Consider the following 22,500-nt stretch of genomic DNA (forward strand, 5'->3'; position numbering starts at 1 on the left):
AGGCACCATAATAGCACATAGCTGTAAATTTGTCTTTATAGTGCATGACATTTGAATATATTTCATTTCCAGAACATAAATTATTTTTCCGTACTAATTCCAGGTGAGTAAATGCGGCAGACAGCAACCCATTGGACACAAATCATATGTGAAAGTGTGAATGCGTGCGTGTATGTGTATGTGTGTGAGTGTGTGTGTGTTTGTGTGTGTCTGTTTTAAAATGTGTTTGTCTGTGTTGTTTCGACACTTTCCTTTCAAAGTTCAATCCACGCCTATGTCAACGTTCTCTTTCATCCATACAGGTCGATAAATGAAGTGTATTTGTAATTTAGTGAGGTCAATATAATCGGCTTTCCTCCTTACCTAGAGCTGTTTATCTTGTGCCAAAATTTGAAACCATTATTATTAATATTGGTGATCTGGCAGAAACCTTAGCACGATTGACGAACTGCTTAGCAGTTTTTATCATGCCGCTACGTTCAGAGTTCAAATTCCGCTGATGTCGACTTTGCCTTTCATTCCTTCATGGTCGATAATATAAGTACCAGTTCAACACTGAGTTCGATGTAATCGACTTAACCCCTATTTCGAAATTTCTGACCTTATGCCAAAATTTGAAACCATTATTATTATTATTATTATTATAAGTTTATGAGATAATAATGTTGAGAATAGTATGAGCATTATGTTTATATTATTCTCGTCATCATTATCTCATATGCATGTTTATAATCGTCAGTATCAATAGCAGTAACTTAATAATCATATTCCTAGTTTTGTAATAATGATGTGGATGATTCAAACATGAATCAAACATGCAACTAGCATGCATCAATGCATTACAACATTAGAACATTACATCATGACATCATTAGATAATCCATCAACGTATATAACAATTTTCCAATATATGTCTTGAATACATATTTTCTCATATTCGAAAATTTCTATTGTTAAATCCTATATATATATATATATATATATATATATGCGTATGTGCAACTAACCAATTGAAACTCACCTATGTAATACCAGAAGCGTTTCACATAGTATTATTGTTATTGATACGAAAAATGGATTTCAAAGCAGTGGCAGCTGATGTCTGAATACAATTCTCAACTACTCTTCTGTTGCAGTTATCATGAATAATAGCATTTCATGCATTCATACATTCATGAGAAACGTCGTTATCTAATATTTTACATAGAAGATTATTTAGTTTCTACGGTGCCACCCTGTGAAGGTAACCGCGTTCAGGTTTACTAAACACTTCCTTGAAACGCAATTCTATGTATTATTGAAATATTTATTTTGGTTTTTAAGATACCTTCACCCATCAAGTGAAAACAAGATAAATTTTACCATTCCTGTTTATTCTGCTGGTTACAATGTAGCTCGCATTTTAATATTCTGCAGTTTAGCGTTTTATTTTCATCTCTTGAAAGTTAGATAATTGAAATATACAGCCTCACCCGCTGGACTAAACTTAGCCCCCTCACACATATATACATATAGGGTGTTCCAAAAAAATGTATACACACTTTAGCAGCTGATAACTCAATTGATGCATTTTTCTTTCCATATTAAACCCTTTGGAATTAATGATGGCAGACTGGGCTTTGAAGAAAGAAAATTCATTCTACAATGCTATTGGAAGTGTAAAAACGCAGCTGATGTGCAAAAACAGTTTAGGAGCGAGTTCCAAACAGATCCACCAAAGTGACTTACCATCACTCGAATTAGAGATAAGTTTAGAGCCGATGGAACTGTTCAGAATGTCTACAAGAAGCGTTCCGGAAGACCACGAACCGACAAACCCCACAAAGCAAGAAGGAGTGCTGTAAACGTACCACCAAAATCCAAGAAAATCTGTGTAGCATGCGAGTCATGAGATAGGTATTTCAAAATCGTCTACCCAACGCATTTTGAAGCGATGTCAAGGGAAAACTTACATTTCAAGATTAGTCCATACTATTAATGACGATGATCCAAACCGAAGACTATAGTATTTCGAGTAGTACTCAGCACGATGTGTAGAAGATGCACACTTTCCAACAAAGATTATGTGGAGTGATGAGGTCACATTAAAATTAAATTTGTTCTCTATATTCGACCTGTGGTTGAATATAGAGAACACATTTTAGAGTGGATTGTAGGTATTTGACATCTACTTCTAGCACAGGCGCTGGTTATTTCCAGTAGCATCTAATTATAGTTATATTTTTATAACTATATACTTATATACAGAAAGATATGCAGCACAGAATTTTTTCAGTGAACAGGTCGCGGTGTCAAAGCGACGAAAATATTTTGACACAAATCAAATTTAAATGTTGAAGTGAATCTAATGGTTTTTGTGTGTTTCTTAAATGGCTTATAAACACCTTCCACGCTGCAATTGTTTTCATTCTAGCACACGATCTCAGATCAGGTCACTTGCTATGCAAGTACATCTCCGTAATATATATATATATATATGACGTTCTTTAAATCAAATTTATTAATTTGTAGGGAAAGCTTCCCGTTGGTCACATACACCCTATGGCATGATAGGTGTTTAACAACAGAGATAACATTAATCAATGTATCATCTTAAGAAGTTAATGACACATAGAATACTATACATATCTATATATATACTGACGAAAAAAGTAAAAAAAAAAACATGTATTGAAAGATGGATTTTCTCTGATATCTTTTGTCTATATCTGATGTCAATCGAAACAACAAAATCTACATCTTGACAGGAAGAAATAATCTTTTAAATGTATGAGTAATGTAAACTTTCTCTTACAGGCAAAAGGCCCGAAATGTTGGCTGGAGAGGGTGGGCTATTCGATTACATCGACTTTAATACTCATCCGGTGCTTATTTCATCAATACAGAAAGGATGAATGGCAGAGTCGACATGTCCGGCTTGCGAACGACATAGCCACCTCGCTGCCTTCATGAATCATTAAAAATTAAAAGTATTTAAAATAAAATCTAATACAACGCTAAGTTGAATATCATCTTTAGCGTTGATGCATTGTTCTCTAATATAAACACTCAGCATTTATCTCCCTTTTTCTCTTTTAATCTTCCCCTCTCCCCCTCTCTCTCTCTTTGTGTCTCCATCGGCCTTTATTTTAATTCTATTATTAGTTTCATAATTCATTTCAGTTGCAATTAAACACGTCCATTAATTCTTTTCATTTACGAACACTTCAAATTAAAGTGCCATAATCAGCATCACAGCATTCAGTCTATAGAAATTAATATGCTTTTAGACATCACCATAATTAAGAGTTAAGCTCTGTATTTGGCTTCTACTCTCTCTCTCTCTCTCTTCCTGTATCCCTCAGCAAAAAAGTAATAACAAAGAAATCTACTCCCTACTATCTTCAATATAGCTTATACTCCATAATGTAGTCCCCAACATACAAAATCAGAAAAAGTAAAACGTTTGTGGTGGACACGGAACGGCTCACCTTTATACATACATACGCTTACGGGTATGTACACAAGCATCCGCATACACGCATATATGTGCGCATAGATACATAGGTATACATTTCAGCATACATGTTTGAAACTATGTATGTGTGAAAAAAAAAAAAATATATATATATATATATATATATATATATATATATATATATAAAATTCAAATTGCGATAAATGTAAACAAACAAAGTTTGCATATTTAGAAGCGCAGAGATGTATTGAAAGATGAAAGATACAGGTAAGGAAATAATTTATTCTCAAACGCAGGATAATGCTGACAGAACAGCAGGAACCGGTTAAAATATCCATATTTTGCGGAACAAATTTGTCAGCGGCCAGCCATATGGACCATACACCGCTTTTCGAACTGTTTTCCTTTTTCTGGTGGTAGGGGAAGGTTTAAGAGGGTTACCTTACAGAAAATACCTTTCCTTGTTCATTGCATCCTTATAAATTTCATTTGATTTAATCTTTCATTTAGACTCTTCGTTTATTCACATGGCACTAAATAATGACCATATTCAAAGCCCTTGTGAAACTGCTAATTGTGTTATCTTTAAGTTACTGGGTTCGTGCTTGTATGCATGTATGTGTATGACCAGATATGTACACAGATTACCAAATACTTATATATTTGTCAGCCTGATTGTTAGGGTACATACAAATCTGAGTATGTTCCATACATCAACACTTAAAAGGAGAGACGTGGCGACTGAAAATAGATGTCTGATACATACATTCTCTCACGCATTTTAATATTATTATAATATTTTTTCAATTCACCAAAAAACATACGAGTTAAGTGATGCGATACAGCTAAATATCTGCCCGAGATAAATCTTCTAGTAAGCCAAACTCATATTATTATTTTCATAAACATTTAGAAATTTCCCCCCCCCCCCACCTACACATATACATAAAATAAATTCTAGTCGTAATTAGTGTATATAACTGCTAATATTCAAATTGTTTGCTCACCAATAACCGCAACCAATTCAATTATCTTTATCACCAACGATTGTGCATGTATCTGTTTCACTCTTCCGTCTTACGTATTCAATAAAAGCAAAACTTAACCAAAATTATACTAGGATTGCTACACCATTTAAAATATTTACGCACTCGGAAGAAATTATTCGTGGTCTTGCAAATGTATGTCGTTGTAATACATATTAATCTTGCATCTATGAACGGTAACATCCACTTGTTTCAACGTCAATTCACACAACATGTTAGAGAGATTGCTCTAAAGATTCTAGAAACGCTATAGAGATAGAAGAGTGAAATTGTAGAGTAAAATGTCCAACGTTTCTGTCAAAGCCCCTTTTCTATATTAAAATTTACAAGAAAGAAACATGAAAATAAAACGGCAGTTTGCCATATTCTTTGTTTGAGAAACTGTCTGCAAATGATGAACGCAAGACAACGAGACCTTTGCACTCAGACAGAAAGTACAAGGAAATAGAAATTGGATAAGAGACAAAGAAGAAAAGTGGGGGGAGTGGAAAAGAAATGGGTGAGGGCATGTTAGAGGAATAAAAAGGTTGGATGGGAGGCCGAGAAGAATTAACCTCTTAACATATTATCTCGTATATTTTCGTTCAGAAATGTCTAGTTAATATATATATGAACGAAAATATACGCTCACTGTACTCTGAGGCATGTGTCACTTATTGCTAACCCGAAATACTTCATTCATGATGTTATTCCTGTTTTCTACCATTAACAAACAGTAACTTACGAATAAATCATAACTGATAGAAAATAACTGGATCTTTACCTTTTGACCGGCAAATCGAAAACTTAATTTTTTGTAAATAAACACTTTCAAGCTTCGTATACTGGTAGAATGTGTCACATAAAACATCTTTTACTCTTGGCGTTGTTGAGAAAATTCTGCATTTTCAAAGATATTGCGTGTTAAAGTTGTCGGACTTCGGTAATTTCAACCAATCAATGACATCGATTGAGCTGAATAAAATTACTGCTATTGTTTGTCAAAAACAACTTCCGGCGGTGTATATTTCGTTTGTCACTGTTATTTATGACATATTTCATCTCAGTTATGTTTGTATGAATAAACGAGTGTATCTGGAGCATGTTTACCACAATCGTTCATGCATTTCTACTGCTTTTAGTTTTTCTTTTCCTCTTGTTCAGGTACTATTTTCGGAAATACTTTTTTGCCTCCCTCCCCCTATAATTTCTTCATTTTTCACTTTTTTCCGTAACTCTAACACTAACACCCCAACCCTAACCCTAAAACCCTAACCATAAAACTCTAAAGCTAAAACCAGTACAAAGACACAAACGATGTCATAAATAACAGTGACAAACGAAATATACACCGCCGATAGTTGTTGCTGAAAAACAACGGCAGTAATTTTATTCAGCTGAACACACGTCATTGATTGGTTGAAATTACCGAAATACGACTACTTTAACACGAAATAACTTTGAAACTATAAACTTTTCTCGACAACACTAAGAGTAAAAGATATTTTATATGACACATTCTACCAGTTTCCGAAGTTTGCAAATGTTTAGTTACAAAAAATTAATTTCTCGATCTGCCGTTCAAAGGGAAAAGATCCAAATAACTTGTGTATTTATTCTTCCTTATTTAAAGATTCAAAATATATAATAAAAAAATATATTTGTTTATGGAAATTGAAATAAAAAATGTGTGTTAAGAGGTTAAAAGCAGGTGTAGGATGAGAAAGAAAAACATTCATAATAACACATCGATAACATGCTTCCGGCCTTCAGTATGATACTTCGTTCTCCCGTTTCCTTGCTGTACAATCTTAACAGTGTAAAGTACTTTTATCAAAGCAATGCATTTCAGCGTTAGTAATGTTAAACAGCATTCACTTCATATATTGCAAATAATCTTCCCATTCTGTTTATTTCGCATGCGTGCTATAGCCTAATCTTAGAGTTATTTTTCCATCTATTATCTGAATACAACACATGCGATTGAATAAGTGCTTGCATCAACTGAAATTTATATTTGCAAATACAAATAGCTGTCTAACATTCAATAAGCCAAGGATAGAGTGTAACAATTCCCAAACCACTGATACGTTCTTTCAGAACGCTTCGAAGCAACGTATAACATAAGCAGCGTTTATGACACAAATATGTTGACTTTCCTGTTGATTGCCAGAATATGAAGCGACTACTTTAGTGGTTCTGAATTGAATTTCATATAACCGTAGCGGTTCCATGTAAGGTTGTTGTTCTTTTTGTGAGAGGGGAAGGGTCTACGCAAGAAATATAGTAAATTAGAGATCCGCAGTTGTATATTAAGGACCAATAAAAAAGTTTTTAATTCAGACGTATTTATTGCAAGAAGCGTTTTGTTAATGAGTGAATAACAAAACAGGAATTCTGAAAGAATTATCAATAAAACTAGGTTTTAAACAGCAGATAGCTAGGTAAACGCAAGACAGCGCAGGAATATCTATATGGTGACTCAATAACGCCCTTTGTGACAAAGCGATGGTGCAAAATGCTCACTGAAAGGTTTTACTCCTCAGACAGCGCGGATCATGCGCTAGAGGGATCCATTCTAGTAGATCTCTTCAAAACAACGGATATTAATGGAGAGAATGGTAATAGGCTTCCGTTCAGAGGTGATAAACAGAGTCAACGTTTCACAGTGAAAAGCAACTTCGCATATGCTTCGGAGAACCTGATATGTGTATTAACCTGCTCTGGGTGTCGACAGCAATACATAGGCCAAACCAAAAAACAGTCTACGTTAAAGGATGGCTCTGCACAGATCCCAGATCAAATTTCCGGAAAACAGAAAAATAGCATTCAGCGAAAACATCGACATTTGCGCCAATAACAAACAACTCAGCTTCAGAATTCCCCCCCCCCCCTATCATTTCAGGGACGATACAACCTGTAATCAGCTCATTAGTAAAGAGTCATTCTTTATCACAAAATATAAACCCCTTTTGAATGCATCCACCACAAATGACACTATCACCAGGGCCTTAGAATAACACCCACGCAAATATTAAAAACTATATATTCAAATCAGTCACTGCCCATGAATTTATTCAGAACAATTCCAATCACTACTATTACAACGACAACAGGTCACTTTTACATCAAATGACCATTTAAGAAGATTCCACCAACATCCTGCTACTGTTATACCACTCCTGCATTTGTATTATTATTCTTCTTCCTCTTCGCCTCGTTTCTCTACTACTACTACTGCTGCTTAAACATTCAAATGCAAGAACTCATATCAAACTAGCTGCTGCTAACTACCTAGAACCCAGAAAAGTACAAAAGAGACAAAGACAGACAAAAAAAAAGTAAAATGTCCCTTGCATTTGAAAACTATGGAAATATTTTTTGAAAAGTCATTTCATTTAATTTTTCCACAATTTAATTGTTTTTGTGCTTTACTCTAAGTTGAAAAATTAGTAAAGACTGAAATCGTTACTAAAATGTTCTTCATGATAAAATTATTTTATTATTTTCTACCTTGCGTTATTTTCCTTATACATATCAACTCGTGTGTTCCTTTTCAACCTTTTACATATATACCTCTGGATATCCTTGTTGCTTATTTTGATTATATATACACATATATATATATATATATAGAGAGAGAGAGAGAGAGAGATAGAGAGAGGGAGAGAGAGAGAGAGAGAGATAAAGAGAGAGAGATATATAGAGAGAGAGATAGAGAGAAAGAGAGAGAGTTTGTGCTGCAGTGTTATTGTTCTATGAATCTCCTTTCTACTTGATGTAAAATTATAAACCTACCACAATCAATCACTCAGCAACATAACTGTTGATTTACATATAAACTGCAATTATCTCACTCGGGGAGATACAGAACAGAGAAAGATGATACGTGCTACAGTGCAACTGTAACTATCATAATTCATATTTATGCATGTTTTGTTTTGACAATCACTTGTAATGTTATCGAGGATACGACGACTGAAGGGAAACACACATATACATACATATGCTTGTATGTGCGTACATATATATAGATATGTATACACACACACACATATATATATATATATATATATACACACACACACACACATTATATATATATATATATATATATATATATACACACACACACACATTATATATATATATATATATATATATATATACACACACACACACACATTATATATATATATATATATATATATATATATATATATGTATATATATATATGTGACTTATTCTTAAATATTTACAAGCTTACAAAGACATGATTGCGCGTATGCGACCTATCTGTGTTGTATGTGCTTGTGTGTGTGCGCACACACACACACTATATAGTTCGCGTGTTTGCTCGTTTATGAGAATACATAACATGTGGTGCTCTTTAGTACGATTGTGAGAATGTCTGTAGGCGATTTGTTATTTGTCAAAACTTTTATAATATTTCTGTGTACATAATTTTGTTTATTGATGACAAGGTTGAATCTCATAATTCCAGCGGAATCCACATAAACAAACTTCTTAATTCAATATGTTATTAGTGTTTCAGAAACATCCGTTAAGGGCATTGTTCAGAGATATGACATGATCGTTTGAACTAGACTTAAGGAGTGTTAGATAAATAACGAACAATAGTTTGCTTGGCTACCAGCATCTTTGAGAATAGTATTGATGATATCAAAGAGGTTTCTTCCATTTTATTTTTATTCTAAATATATTTTATATCGTAATTAGTGAATGGTAGCGTATTTAGTTACAGGAAACCAATGGTTCATTTGCTGGACCCGTTACTGATTTCTAAAGACAAGGGAGAAAAGAATGAGTTTCAACAGATGTAAGAGTATAACTGCATATAGATCGATTAGAATATATTCTAACACACCACAGACGCATACATACTCAGGCATATCCCCTTACAGATCCATATTTGTGCGCTTCTGTACTCAGATATCTATGTACATATATGTGTGTGTGTGTGTAAATGTGTGCATATGTGTTGGTATGGTGTATATTGTGCATGTGTGCAAGTGTATAAATGTATCACATAGATATCTTAGAAATCTATTCGGCACAGCCATACAAACAATCCAACAGGCCTCAATCATCAGCTGTCCCACGGATATCACTACGGCTTTGACACCTGGGGCAGTACCATTCAAACCGGCGGTGTCAACATTACTAACATAAGTGTTGTTTAGGAATAAGCATACCATATATATCACGACATTCATTCAGTCTTAATTCTAGAAAGGATTAAACACTAATATTGTTAATTGAATTACAGTACTATGTATATAATAATGTGTAATAAATATCTATAAATATAAATGCCACAAATTTGGAAACGACGTGCTCAACTGCTTGGCATTCGCGCTGGAAGCTCCAATACGAATATTTCAGTGTTTGGGTGACAATCTGATGACAGTGCTATATGAGGACATGTAACAAGAGTGATAAAAATCAAATATCCAGTCAATATCATGGTGTTTTGAGTGATGACTAGGGATGGTGATGCTATGGCTCGATTCATCTACCCACACGGTCTCACCCTCAACACGGAGACTTAGATCAAATGCCTGGAGGAGGTAATGCTGCTGCAGGTCATGATGGTGGCGGCTGGAAAACCATATATCTACACCATGTCACACAAGCAGGGGATCCCAGTCATAGCCGTTAGACAATTTCTGCGACCATATCACCCCTAAAATCTCGGCAACTAACCCCCAGACTGAAACCCCCTTCATTATTATGTGTGGGGCGCAGTTGAGCGAGAATCCAACAAAACCCCTTGTAACACCAAAGACGAATTCAAGGCAAGGATTATGACAGCAGTCACCAACTTAAACAAGGAGACCATCCAGTAGAGTTGCAGGAGGTTCTGAAGTCGGCTAGAGGCCGTGTTTGAAGCCAATGCCGATTTTATTGAATAAATTTACTCTTTAGTATTTCAAGATATTTGTATGTAATTTTGGTAAATATATGTGTTAAAATAAGATGTCAGTGTTATTTTCATTTTTGCATAATTTAGACGGCAGTTTATTCACCACACTCTGTACATACAAGTATGTACTGTACACACACACACACACACACACACACACACACACACTCACACACACGCATATGCGAGTTTTTGAGTGTTTCTGACTGCCTGTATGAGTTAAGTGTGCGTTCTCGCCCGTGGTCACATGCATATATTTGAATACACAAACTTCAGTACACACACATATGTGATGTGTTGTGTCAATGCGTACAGCAAATATGTAAACAAGCTACTGTGTTTAATCGCTGACGAGACCACTTCACAGCAGGTGACAATGACGAAGGTGACAGCTTGGAACTCTCATTTAAAATGTACATTAATAGCAAAGTAAAAGATGGCTGACATGACGATATCTCACCATGGCCACAGACGTATATAAAAAAAAATTGAACGACTATATAAATAATGAATTAAGGTTAATCATTTTAAAGCTATACAATATTTACAGCGGCGCAAAGACAAAGTTGAGTGTAGAGTCAAATCTATTCTAAGTTTCGTGATTCAAGTCTCGCTTATAGTTTAGTCAACTAGTAGAATATGTGTATATGTCGTGAGGCGAAACTTGAGCTTCCAGTCATCAAGATAATCTTTTGTAGAGTTCATATTTTCGGCTGTAGGGCAAACGTCTCGACTTTGCAGTTCATAAACAAGCAATAGTCTCACTAATTACCAAGTCCGCAATGATCATGTTTGTTCCTACACTCATACGTGTATTTACATAAATATATGCAGACGTAAAAATAAATGCATATATATACCTATGCGCAAATATATAATGAAATACATACACATATACATAAATATAAAGGCTGGAGGCATCGCTGTGGATAGTAGCTTTTACCACAGTTCTTTTACAAATGCGTCTTGTATGTTACATACTGTGGGTGATTCTAGGAAATATTATGGGATAGAGACGTATTTCTTCAGCTCACCATTAGAAAGACATATTTTGTTGCATGATTGGCAGGCACTCGTTCTTTTTATGTAACAATGATCGATCATATATATATATGTCGTGAGGCGAAACTTGAGCTTCCAGTCATCAAGATAATCTTTTTTATAATATATATATATATATATATATATATATATATATATATATTATAAAAAAGATTATCTATATATATATATATATATATATTATAAAAAAGATTATCTTGATGACTGGAAGCTCAAGTTTCGCCTCACGACATATATATATGATCGATCATTGTTACATAAAAAGAACGAGTGCCTGCCAATCATGCAACAAAATATGTCTTTCTAATGGTGAGCTGAAGAAATACGTCTCTATCCCATAATATTTCCTAGAATCACCCACAGTATGTAACATACAAGACGCATTTGTAAAAGAACTGTGGTAAAAGCTACTATCCACAGCGATGCCTCCAGCCTTTATATTTATGTATATGTGTATGTATTTCATTATATATTTGCGCATAGGTATATATATGCATTTATTTTTACGTCTGCATATATTTATGTAAATACACGTATGAGTGTAGGAACAAACATGATCATTGCGGACTTGGTAATTAGTGAGACTATTGCTTGTTTATGAACTGCAAAGTCGAGACGTTTGCCCTACAGCCGAAAATATGAACTCTACAATTTCAGCTCTCTCAGTAAGTATAGATTATATAAATTACAGTGTCAGAAGCACAGCTGATTTCCTTTATGCTTAAGACAGTGTCTACTTTTAGCAGGTGTTTTCAATTATGCAATGTTGCAACATCTTATAGATGTAACAATGATTGAGATTCGAACTGATGGCTTTATGATGTGTTTACTTAATTATGACCCTTTGATATATCTGAGGTTTTCATTCTAAATAAAAAGAAAGAAAGAAAGAAAGAGGTAAAGAAAGAAACGATATGCATTTGTTTCAGTTCATTCATGTGAGACATGTTAAATTAGTATTTATACAGGAAATATATAAGATGTGTTATAACTTAAATCTCGCCGAGATCAATTTGCTGTCTGCTATCTAGATTGGTAAAATAGATAACCAGTCAACTATTGGGCTAATTGTAATGGACTGAGACCCCGACACCAGTCAATATTGCTTGTGTTGTGTCTAAATTGGAAACCAATTCAAAAATTTTAGCTAACAGGAAATTATATTTTTCTTTTCTGGTTTCAAAATCTTGCATGTAGACAGGCGGTGAACTGACAGAATCACTAGCACGTCGAGGAAAATACTTAGTGGCATTTTGGTAACGTAAAGGCGTTACCAAAATCGATATGGATGTTGTTGTTGTTGTTGTTGTTGCTAAAGTGGCGAGTTGCAAGAATCGTTGGCACGCCGGGCAAAATGCTTAGCGTTATTTTGTCTGTCTTTACGTTCTGAGTTCAAATTCCGCCGAGATCGATTTTACCTTTCATTCTTTCGGAGTCGATAAAATGAATACCAGTTGAGCACTGGGGTCGATGTAATCGACTTAACCCCTCCCCCAAAATTACTGGCCTTGTACCAAAATTTAAAACCACCATGTTCATGTGGCGGACAGTATTTTGGAAATTCTAAAATAATTCCATGCAGTAAAGATAGATTTGTTTTACATCTGTTTAATACAACTAAGTCATCAGTTAAACTTTACGAACTACGTGACCATTAATAACTCAAGGAAAGATTTATCATTGTCGTTTTATTCTATACATTATTTCATAAATTGAGTAAAAGTGTTTTTTTTTTCTTTTATATCATTCTTTAATAATACTTATAGCGATGAAATTATGTCCATTCACTTGTGCCGTATATCTAGAGAGAAACTACTGAAAAATACTTGAAGACATTCACTTAGTTGTTATGAGGAGTGACTCTTAGTCTTTCTATAATTTATATAACCGAAGATGGAGGTCAAACTGGTATACAGTGTTATTGTGCTCAACCAACGCCGCTAGACAGTATATAATAATCACAATCATTTCCCAAACATAAATGTCACTTATTTTTTTATATATTTCTCATAGTCATAAGTGTTCTAATATCAACATATTTATTATTCAAGTGAAGCTTGGTGCATATTTAATTTAGTTCGCAATTCTAATAATTCATATTTCATTATATTTCACACTTAACAATTTCATCAAAAGACACGTTCTCAGTACTTGTTCCCTGCTATCTATCCATATTAAAATGGTGACAAATTGGAAAGTGAACGCAATTTCATATTATTTACGCGAATTTCTGTATGTCGATATGTTGGTTCACAAGCACTAGCGCACATATACATAAAGACAAAAGGCGAATATATGCACATACGAGAACATATCGTGTAATGATGAATTTCAAAGAATAATTTTATTGCAAATTACTCACGAAGAAGTAATTAACAATATTTCCTTACGACTGAGCGGAATATAGTTGCAATACGAAATTCAGACAAATCAAGTGTTCGAAGAAATTCAAAGAGACTTTTGTAAAATACCACAATTTAGAAACACACCCATCCATACACACACACACACACACACACACACACAGATACACACATACAAGCGCGCACGCACGCACGCACACGCGCTTAGACAAACACGAACGTGTGTGTGTGTATATATATATATATATATATATATATATATATATATATATATATAATATTAATTTTTTTATATGTGATAGTGGATTTTCATCGATGAGTTCTTGAAAATTGGTTATTTTCCCTAAAACTATATATATTTTATATATATATATATATATATACACATATATATGTATGTATATATATTTATATATACAGCTATGTATACATGTGTATATATACATATTTATATATATATATATATATACATATTTATAAATATGTATACATGTATATAGATATGCATATGTATATAAATATATATATACATATATAATATACATATATACACATATATAATATACATATATATATATATATAATATAATATACATATATATATATAATATAATATACATATATATATATAATATAATATACATATATATATATAATATAATATACATATATATATATAATATAATATACATATATATATATAATATAATATGCATATATATATATAATATAATATGCATATATATATATAATATACATATATATATAATATACATATATATATAATATACATATATATATAATATACATATATATATAATATATATATATATATAATATATATATATATATAATATACATATATAATATACATATATATATATAATATACATATATAATATACATATATATATATATAATATACATATATAATATACATATACATATATAATATACATATACATATATAATATACATATACATATATAATATACATATATATATAATATACATATATATATAATACACACACAGATATATATATATATATATACACGCGCGTGTGCGTTTGGATGTAAATGTAAGCAAGGAATAGAATGAAGACTTGAAGACTCCATCATCTAATCCTGGAAGGAAAGCTGATGACCTAATTTCAAGTATCATCGTTTTCTCTTTTATGTATATTAGTGAGTTTTACATATTCACATACATATGGACATCCTAGAGATAATAAATCAGCGCCCTATAAAATCACAATTTGTAGACGAACTCTAAGCTGTTGCTGTCACGTAAGTCTGGTATATATATATATATATATATATATATATATATATATATATATATATATATATATAGTTTTTGATCTCTGTTCGGTACAACAAATACTAGGTCATTGTTGGGGAAAGGTGTTGGTCATCTGAAAAGTGAATACATTGTGCACGTTTTATTGAGTTTCACTCGCAGAAACTTCTTCCAGCCAAAAATACACAACCGTCCTTTCAAACCTATTCCTTGTAATTTCGACGATCCGGATATCACGTTGGTGGTTATCGTTACTTTCGTAGTTTCTTCGGTTCCAAGCACAAACACAAGATTTAGCAGAGAGATACCTGCAGTTCTTCCTTCACCCGAGCATCTGCATTGTTCATTGGTGCAACACTTTAAGATGTGCTTGTGCCTGGCTTATAAGTGAGTGTACTCGGACAACAATTAATTTCAAACATATGCACTATGTGTATGTATATATATATATATATATATATATATATATATATATATATATATATATATATATATATATATTACACAAACATACATGTAAGCGTGTACGTCCTTATTCATGAGAAATTACAGTAGCAGTGAAATGTGATGTATCCATACATGCACACAAGCTTAAATATATATTTATATATGAAAAAGAGAGAAAGAGAAATGGTGAAGAAATAATTGAAATACGATTCCTTTGTTTTCATGAATTTGCAGCCTGAAATTTTCTAAATGTTTTGTTGTTGATTTTTTAAAACATACAAAGAAAGGAGAGAATACAGAACAAGTATATGAAAAACAGACAAAAAAGCAAGCAATCAAGCAAATATGTAAAGGTTGGTTGTTTTTTCTTTTTCTTTATATTTAAAACGATTAGTAGGATGACAAAGGATATAATATATGAATTAGTGACATTCATGCATAATTTAAAGGATTAGTAAGAGAGTTAAAGTGAAATGTCTTCGATCGGGATTCGAAACCTCGTTGTGTTAATATGTTTTATGAATTTGTATCTGTATGTTAAAACAATGAAGTCATTCTGACAATATGAAGTCTTTCTGACACGGTTCAAGATAAATTGATTTTTGGCGAAAGAAAACTAATTTGTTTTATTTTACAAAATATATATTTAAAAATACTTTTGTCTTAGTTGTAAGTGCAGCACAAGTAACTGATTTCAGAACACCTATCGTTTGTGTGAAATACGGTGTAAGATATCCTTGGCCACGGGACCTGACCTGAATGCTTGCAACGGTGTTTTACCCACCAAAAGTAACGATGTACTGCAAGACAATGATTTTAAACCGAGTGACAGATTAGATATATCACCTACGTATGGACAAGACCCATCTGACAGATTTTCAAAGAGTTTCCGTCTACTAACGGCGCACGCTATGAAATCCAGTTCCAGACTCATGCGACTGAGCCCCGAATTTCTTAATTTCATTAACTTTGCCGTTATCCGCACACAATAATATTGTGACGTTCATATATTTCACATGGACTAAAGTAATGTCAACTTGCTTCAACATGTGAACAGAATTGCATCACAATCATAAAGCATTAACTCAGGGGTTTTCAACCATTTTTACCTATGGGCCCCTCTGATTATTGTTTTATTCCGGTGGGCCTCCATATCCATTCGATGTTCAAAAACTAGTTTTAGAGAAACTTCTTTTAACATTCTTATTGAATTTTTCACACAGTCATGTGTATAGATTTAACTGTGTTAAATGTTAGAGAGAGAAAAAAAAACTTGTGTTTCTTGCAATACATACCAATACATACATCTAAAGAAAAGAATTTTTTTCAGGGGCACTTAAATTACTACTGTGCATTTCCAATTTACTATTTTGTTCTGTGGACCCCTAAAAATCTTATATGGGCCCTCGTGCGTCATATGAACTCCGGTTGAGAACCACCGCTTTAGCTGTACGCTGTAAATTACAATGGAATAACGAGCAATTTTAGGTACTTGATTTAATGTATTCAGCCACAAGAATACTAAGATTAGAGTTGTTTATCGTTTAGGGGTACAATACTGTCGGAAGAAAATTGTTTGGAATATACGCTATGCATTCCTTGATAATTAATTACAGCTACGTAATAAGGTTGAAGTTACTACAACGAGGATACGAAAAGCGGTCGTCAATACATGCCTCAGGGAGCTTACATTCGACTTTACAGTACTTGCGTTCTACTAACGACATACCAAATATGATATTATTAATAGAATTGGAGAGAAAACTACTGGTGGTTAGTTTTGACAAAATCCAATACAGAGGAAGATAAATTTTAAAAGGGAAAATATATATATAATGTGCTGTGATAAGAAGAAATATGCATACAATTTCGGCCCGAACTCTTCATTTTTAGATGGAGGGCTCTGCCGTTTTGAATTGAAACATGACCAAAATTATTATGTATAAAGGAAAAGGGAATCAAGGTACCAAAAACTCAAAGTTAATAAAATGTCGAACGCTTACCTTGCTGCATAAGGCAACCTATGGTAAACCACAAACTATTTAAAACAGTAAATTGATTATCCAGTTCATCCGATCCGGATTCATACCACTCGTAGGGACTTAGCCTCGCAATAATGTAGAGCATAAAACTGACAACAAGATAGGCGGCGATGATATATACCCATACCTCCGAAGTAAGAGGAGAGAGGAACGAGAATAACTTGGGTGGTTTTTTCATCGGTTTCTTGTATAATATGGTAATGCCAAGGTTCAAGAATGGTTTAGTGAAGTCGATAACTTTTTCGCGTTTGTATGTAATGGACATACCAGCAACAGCTAAGTCAGCTTTCTGAAATGTAATGAATTCGATCGAAATATTACATATATGCAATTGTACTTACATACGTGCATGTAAAAGATATATGCGTATACACAGACACACACACACATATCTGCATATATATATATATATTTATATATATATACAAACACATACAGATATTTATATTTTGTATATGTGTGTGTGTGTCATTTGGTAGTTAGATCGATACATCGACAGAGAAATGATAGACGGATAAATATATAAACAGATATATAGACAGACAGTTAGATATAGACAGATAGATAGATAGATAGATAGAGAGAGAGAGAGAGAGAGAGAGAGAGAGAGAGAGAGAGAGATAGAGAGATAGAGAGATAGATAGAGAGGGAGAGAGAGAGAGAGAGAGAGAGAGAGAGAAAGAGAGAGTCATGCAGACAGACAGAGAGATTATTATTTGCATCAGGCACTTACTCTCTCGATAAGCTCTCCGACCATTCCGTTCCATTTGCCGGTCAAAGGGTCTTCTCCACCATATTGACCATCCTTCACGATGGAAATAGTGTAATTAAAATGAAGCTCCTCTGCAATAGCATTCAGCAGGTCTATGGCAAAACCTTCATACTCAACAGTGCCATCAGGGGCAGTCTTGTTACCCACATACGGAAGTTCCTTAAAAAAGAAAAACAGTAATTATTATATTCATATTATATTCATAGTAATTATTATATTATATTCATAGTGATAATTTTATTCATATTATTTCTATTTGAAGGCTGAACCATTTTGTGCGTGCGCGTGTGTTGTGTTGTGTTGTGTGTATGTATGCTTGTGTGTTGGTGCTTGTGCGTGTGTACGTATGTGCGTGTGTGATCACATGAATGTGTCTATATAAATAATACTGGCGAGTCAAGCAGAAATGAAGGTATATAAATTGATTGATATATATATATATATATATATATATATATATATATATACATATATATATATATATATATATACGTCCAATGTAAGCAAACACGTTCGTTTTTGAAGCGTTGAAATGTATTGTAGAACAAGTAGAAAAATAAATTTATCTTGCTACTTGTTCGATATATATATATATGTATATATATATATATATATATATATATATATATATATATATATATATATGAAGTAACAAACTAAGGAAAGGAATTCCTTCAAAGTAGTTTGTAAAACATCCAGTTCACTTGTACATCAGTTGGATACCACATAAATATGGGTATAATGCAAATTACAAACAATAAATTGGATAGAGAGATTCAATTAATAGTCCAATAATTTATCTATATTATAATATAACATAATATACTATGAATATAAGATAATATAACATTAAAACAGATTATTAAAATACCAAAAGAGCTAGTAATTTGTCTTGTATACATTATATACATTATATACTTTATATATATTATATACATTATATATTATAGATTTTTATTCCTTATATGATTTATAAATAATTCAGTCCACCTATATAAGTCTCATCAGAGCTTTGGTTTAAAGGCAGACGAAATTCCGTGTAAAAGGACGGCTGGATTGTAAAAAAAATTCAAATGTCTATGTATTATAATTCATTTATAAGTATTATTTTCTGCAATTTGTAAGAGGAGCGACAGTTTACAGGAAACAATAAGTTGAAGCGTCATCACCGATAATAATCAACACTCACAAGATAAGTTTCTAATTGATGCATATCAAAGGTGATACCTCTTTTTCATTCTCTACCATAAGCTGAAATAGCCTTGGATAATGATATCCAATAATAAGGAAACATGCACGATGCTTCCATTAGCTGGTTCTATAGTCAAGATCGATAGCTTTGTATTTTCCATTTTTTACAAAGATTTAAGTCAGTCGATTTCACTGATGTTCTTAGCTCCTTTGTTAGAACCAGTTTTATATTGGAAATTATTTATGTTGACGTATAGAATATGTTTGACTCGAAGTGTCTTTATCTGACAGTTACGTTTCTTGTTTCTTAATGTTACATACACTTAGAATAAACAAATGTTACACTTTACAAGTCGTTAACGAATATAGCTAGCTATTACTGGTGTCGAGTCATTGGAGTAACAAAAATTCAAGCGGTGCCCCAGCATGACCGCAGTATAAAGACTTACATAAGTAAAAGAAAATAAATAAGAAAAAGGGGGAAAGAAATACTCAGTTACTGGGTTATACTCTAAATACTCAATCGTAACTCACCAATTTTGTAACAACTCTCAAAGTTGAATTTGCTAGCTTCTTTTGTAACTCGTGTTTTGTTTCTGTTTTACTCTCTGTTATATTCACACCATTCGTACTATCCCAGGTTCCGATCTGCAAATAGAATTAAAAATTAAATATTAAAAATTTAAAATAATTATACGTCACAGTGAGTCATTGTTGTAAATGATTTACAACTGTTATTTTTATTTTACGTTGTATTTTGCATAGAATATACACGTACCGAGGAGAGGCAATCTATTAAGATTAAATCAAGACAGGAATTTTCAATTTTAAGTCAAAATATAAAGATGTACAAAGAAGTATATTCTGTTCATATTTCATTTTTTTTTACCTTGCATTATAAATATCTTAAAATATCCGTTCATTGGCAGCCATGTATGGCGTCACTTCATCTTTATTTGAAATCATCAGCATGGTATGACCCGAGGCAAATATATTACACGAAATTAAACGGTTTATGATGTTAGAAAAATCTTATATATAGAAACTAATTTACAGTTTTGAAATAATTCAAGCTTTTATTTTTCTTTCTTTTATACTCTCTAATATCTTAGATCGCTAATTAAACAAATCACTACAGTGCTACTCTAGTTTGTATATAATCTTTTCCACTAAAAGTACCAGGCCTGAAATTTGGCGGGAGGGGACTAGTCGATTATATCGACCCCAGCGTTTCATTGGTATTTAAATTTATTGACCCACGAAAGGATGAAGAGCAAAGTCAACCTTGGCGGAATTTGATCTCAGAACAGGAGGATGAATGAAATCCGTTCAGCATTTTGCCCGGCGTACTAAGGATCCTGTCAGTTTGACACCTTTTAGTTTATACTAGTGGAATTAATAGTAAACCTATTGGGTTATTTCCGAAAACTTTATCCAAAAAACTGAAAGCGTACGATTGTTGTGTCTGTATGTAAAGATAATCGCTCATCTGCTACTCATTGAAAAGTGAAAGAAATTGGAGTACGATCATTACTTAATGCAATTTATATATACACTTTTATTAACTTAATACACAACACTCATGAAATAAATATTCACTCTTATTTTCTCAAAAACAATATATATATATATAGTTGTATTCGGGGATGGTCATGTTGCCAGTTTAGCCAATACAACACACTATATATTTGGCGTTAATTTGCTTGCTTCAGCTTTATTTTACATTAATCGTATTTCGGCCAGAGATCTTTCGTCACACATATGTGACCTCATCAGTGGTCCTTTTCTTTCTTCTTTCTTATTTGTGTGTCTTTCCTGACTAACGATCAGTCAAACTGGCAACATGACCATCCCCAAATACAACAATATCTGTTACAACACATGATTTCACATCAAGAATCTTGCAAAACGAATACATAAACGTATATATATATATATATATATATATATAATCTTGCCGTACATCCGATACAACCTTTCGTTAAATTGCAGGTATCTGCTACGTAAATGAGCGAGAATATTTCGCGAAATTATGCTTATGCGCACGTATTAAGTGATAAATGATATAGGAAACATTTCAATTTTTTTATAAAGTAACTTTTCATTATTCAATCACCAGCACCTCCTCCACCACTACTTCTATCAACATCACCACCACCACCAACATCATCATCTCTCTTCCCCGTTCTTTCCCTCCTTTCCCTTACTCTCTGTCTGTCTGTCTGTCTCTCTCTCTCTCTCTTTCTCTCTCTGCCTTTCTTTAACCTCACCATCAGAACATCATCCCTCTGCTAAAATTATACTTTTAACTTTCTCAACATTCAACTAACTTTTTTAACCAAGTAATAAATATTCCGTTCCCCTTCCTCGCGTCATGGACGCTTCTCTATCCCTCTTTTTCTGTCTCCCTCTTTCTGTCTCACTTTTCAACTTATCCGCTTTCTCTTTTTTTCCCTTCTCTCTTATCCTTGAACTAATCATGTGAAAGTGTTACAAGTACATTCCCTCTATCTCACATCATGGGTACTTCTCTCTCCCTCTTTTTCTCTCTCCTGCATTTTCTCTCTCTCACTTTTCACTAATCACGTGAAAGCCTTACCGACGGGCTAAATAACAAAATGACAAGCAGAATTATCGTAAGATATAATCCAACTGAATGTTCTATATTACTGATTGCCGAGAGATTACGAGTGTATCTTATCTGAGAAGCGTTCAACAGACTGTGAAATTATCCGATGAGAAAATCTTTCGAATTTTCGTGCACATCAATAGCATAAAAAGTATAGAATAGCATTTACATTTCACATAATGACACTCATGTGCGCAGCTGTTCGGACGCTGATGTTTTCACAAGGCTAATTGGACATGTAGCCTGTTTTCGCGACAGTAGT

General features: G+C 33.0%; 1 protein-coding gene across 2 annotated transcripts in view; it reads right to left on the reverse strand.

Annotated features, from left to right (window-relative positions):
• Positions 1-22,500, reverse strand: part of LOC106876162 (glutamate receptor ionotropic, kainate 2) — a 260,251-nt gene that overhangs the window by 80,700 nt on the left and 157,051 nt on the right. For both annotated transcript variants that reach the window (XM_089338814.1, XM_089338815.1), the window contains exons 8-10: positions 20,144-20,257; positions 18,380-18,577; positions 17,608-17,935 (exon numbers count right to left, since the gene is read on the reverse strand). In XM_089338814.1, the coding sequence (XP_089194940.1) occupies positions 17,608-17,935; positions 18,380-18,577; positions 20,144-20,257 (640 nt within the window). The remainder of the gene's footprint in view (positions 1-17,607; positions 17,936-18,379; positions 18,578-20,143; positions 20,258-22,500) is intronic.

The sequence above is a fragment of the Octopus bimaculoides genome, chromosome 21 (assembly GCF_046866305.1).
Source record: "Octopus bimaculoides isolate indiv1 chromosome 21, ASM4686630v1, whole genome shotgun sequence".
NCBI lineage: Eukaryota > Metazoa > Mollusca > Cephalopoda > Octopoda > Octopodidae > Octopus > Octopus bimaculoides.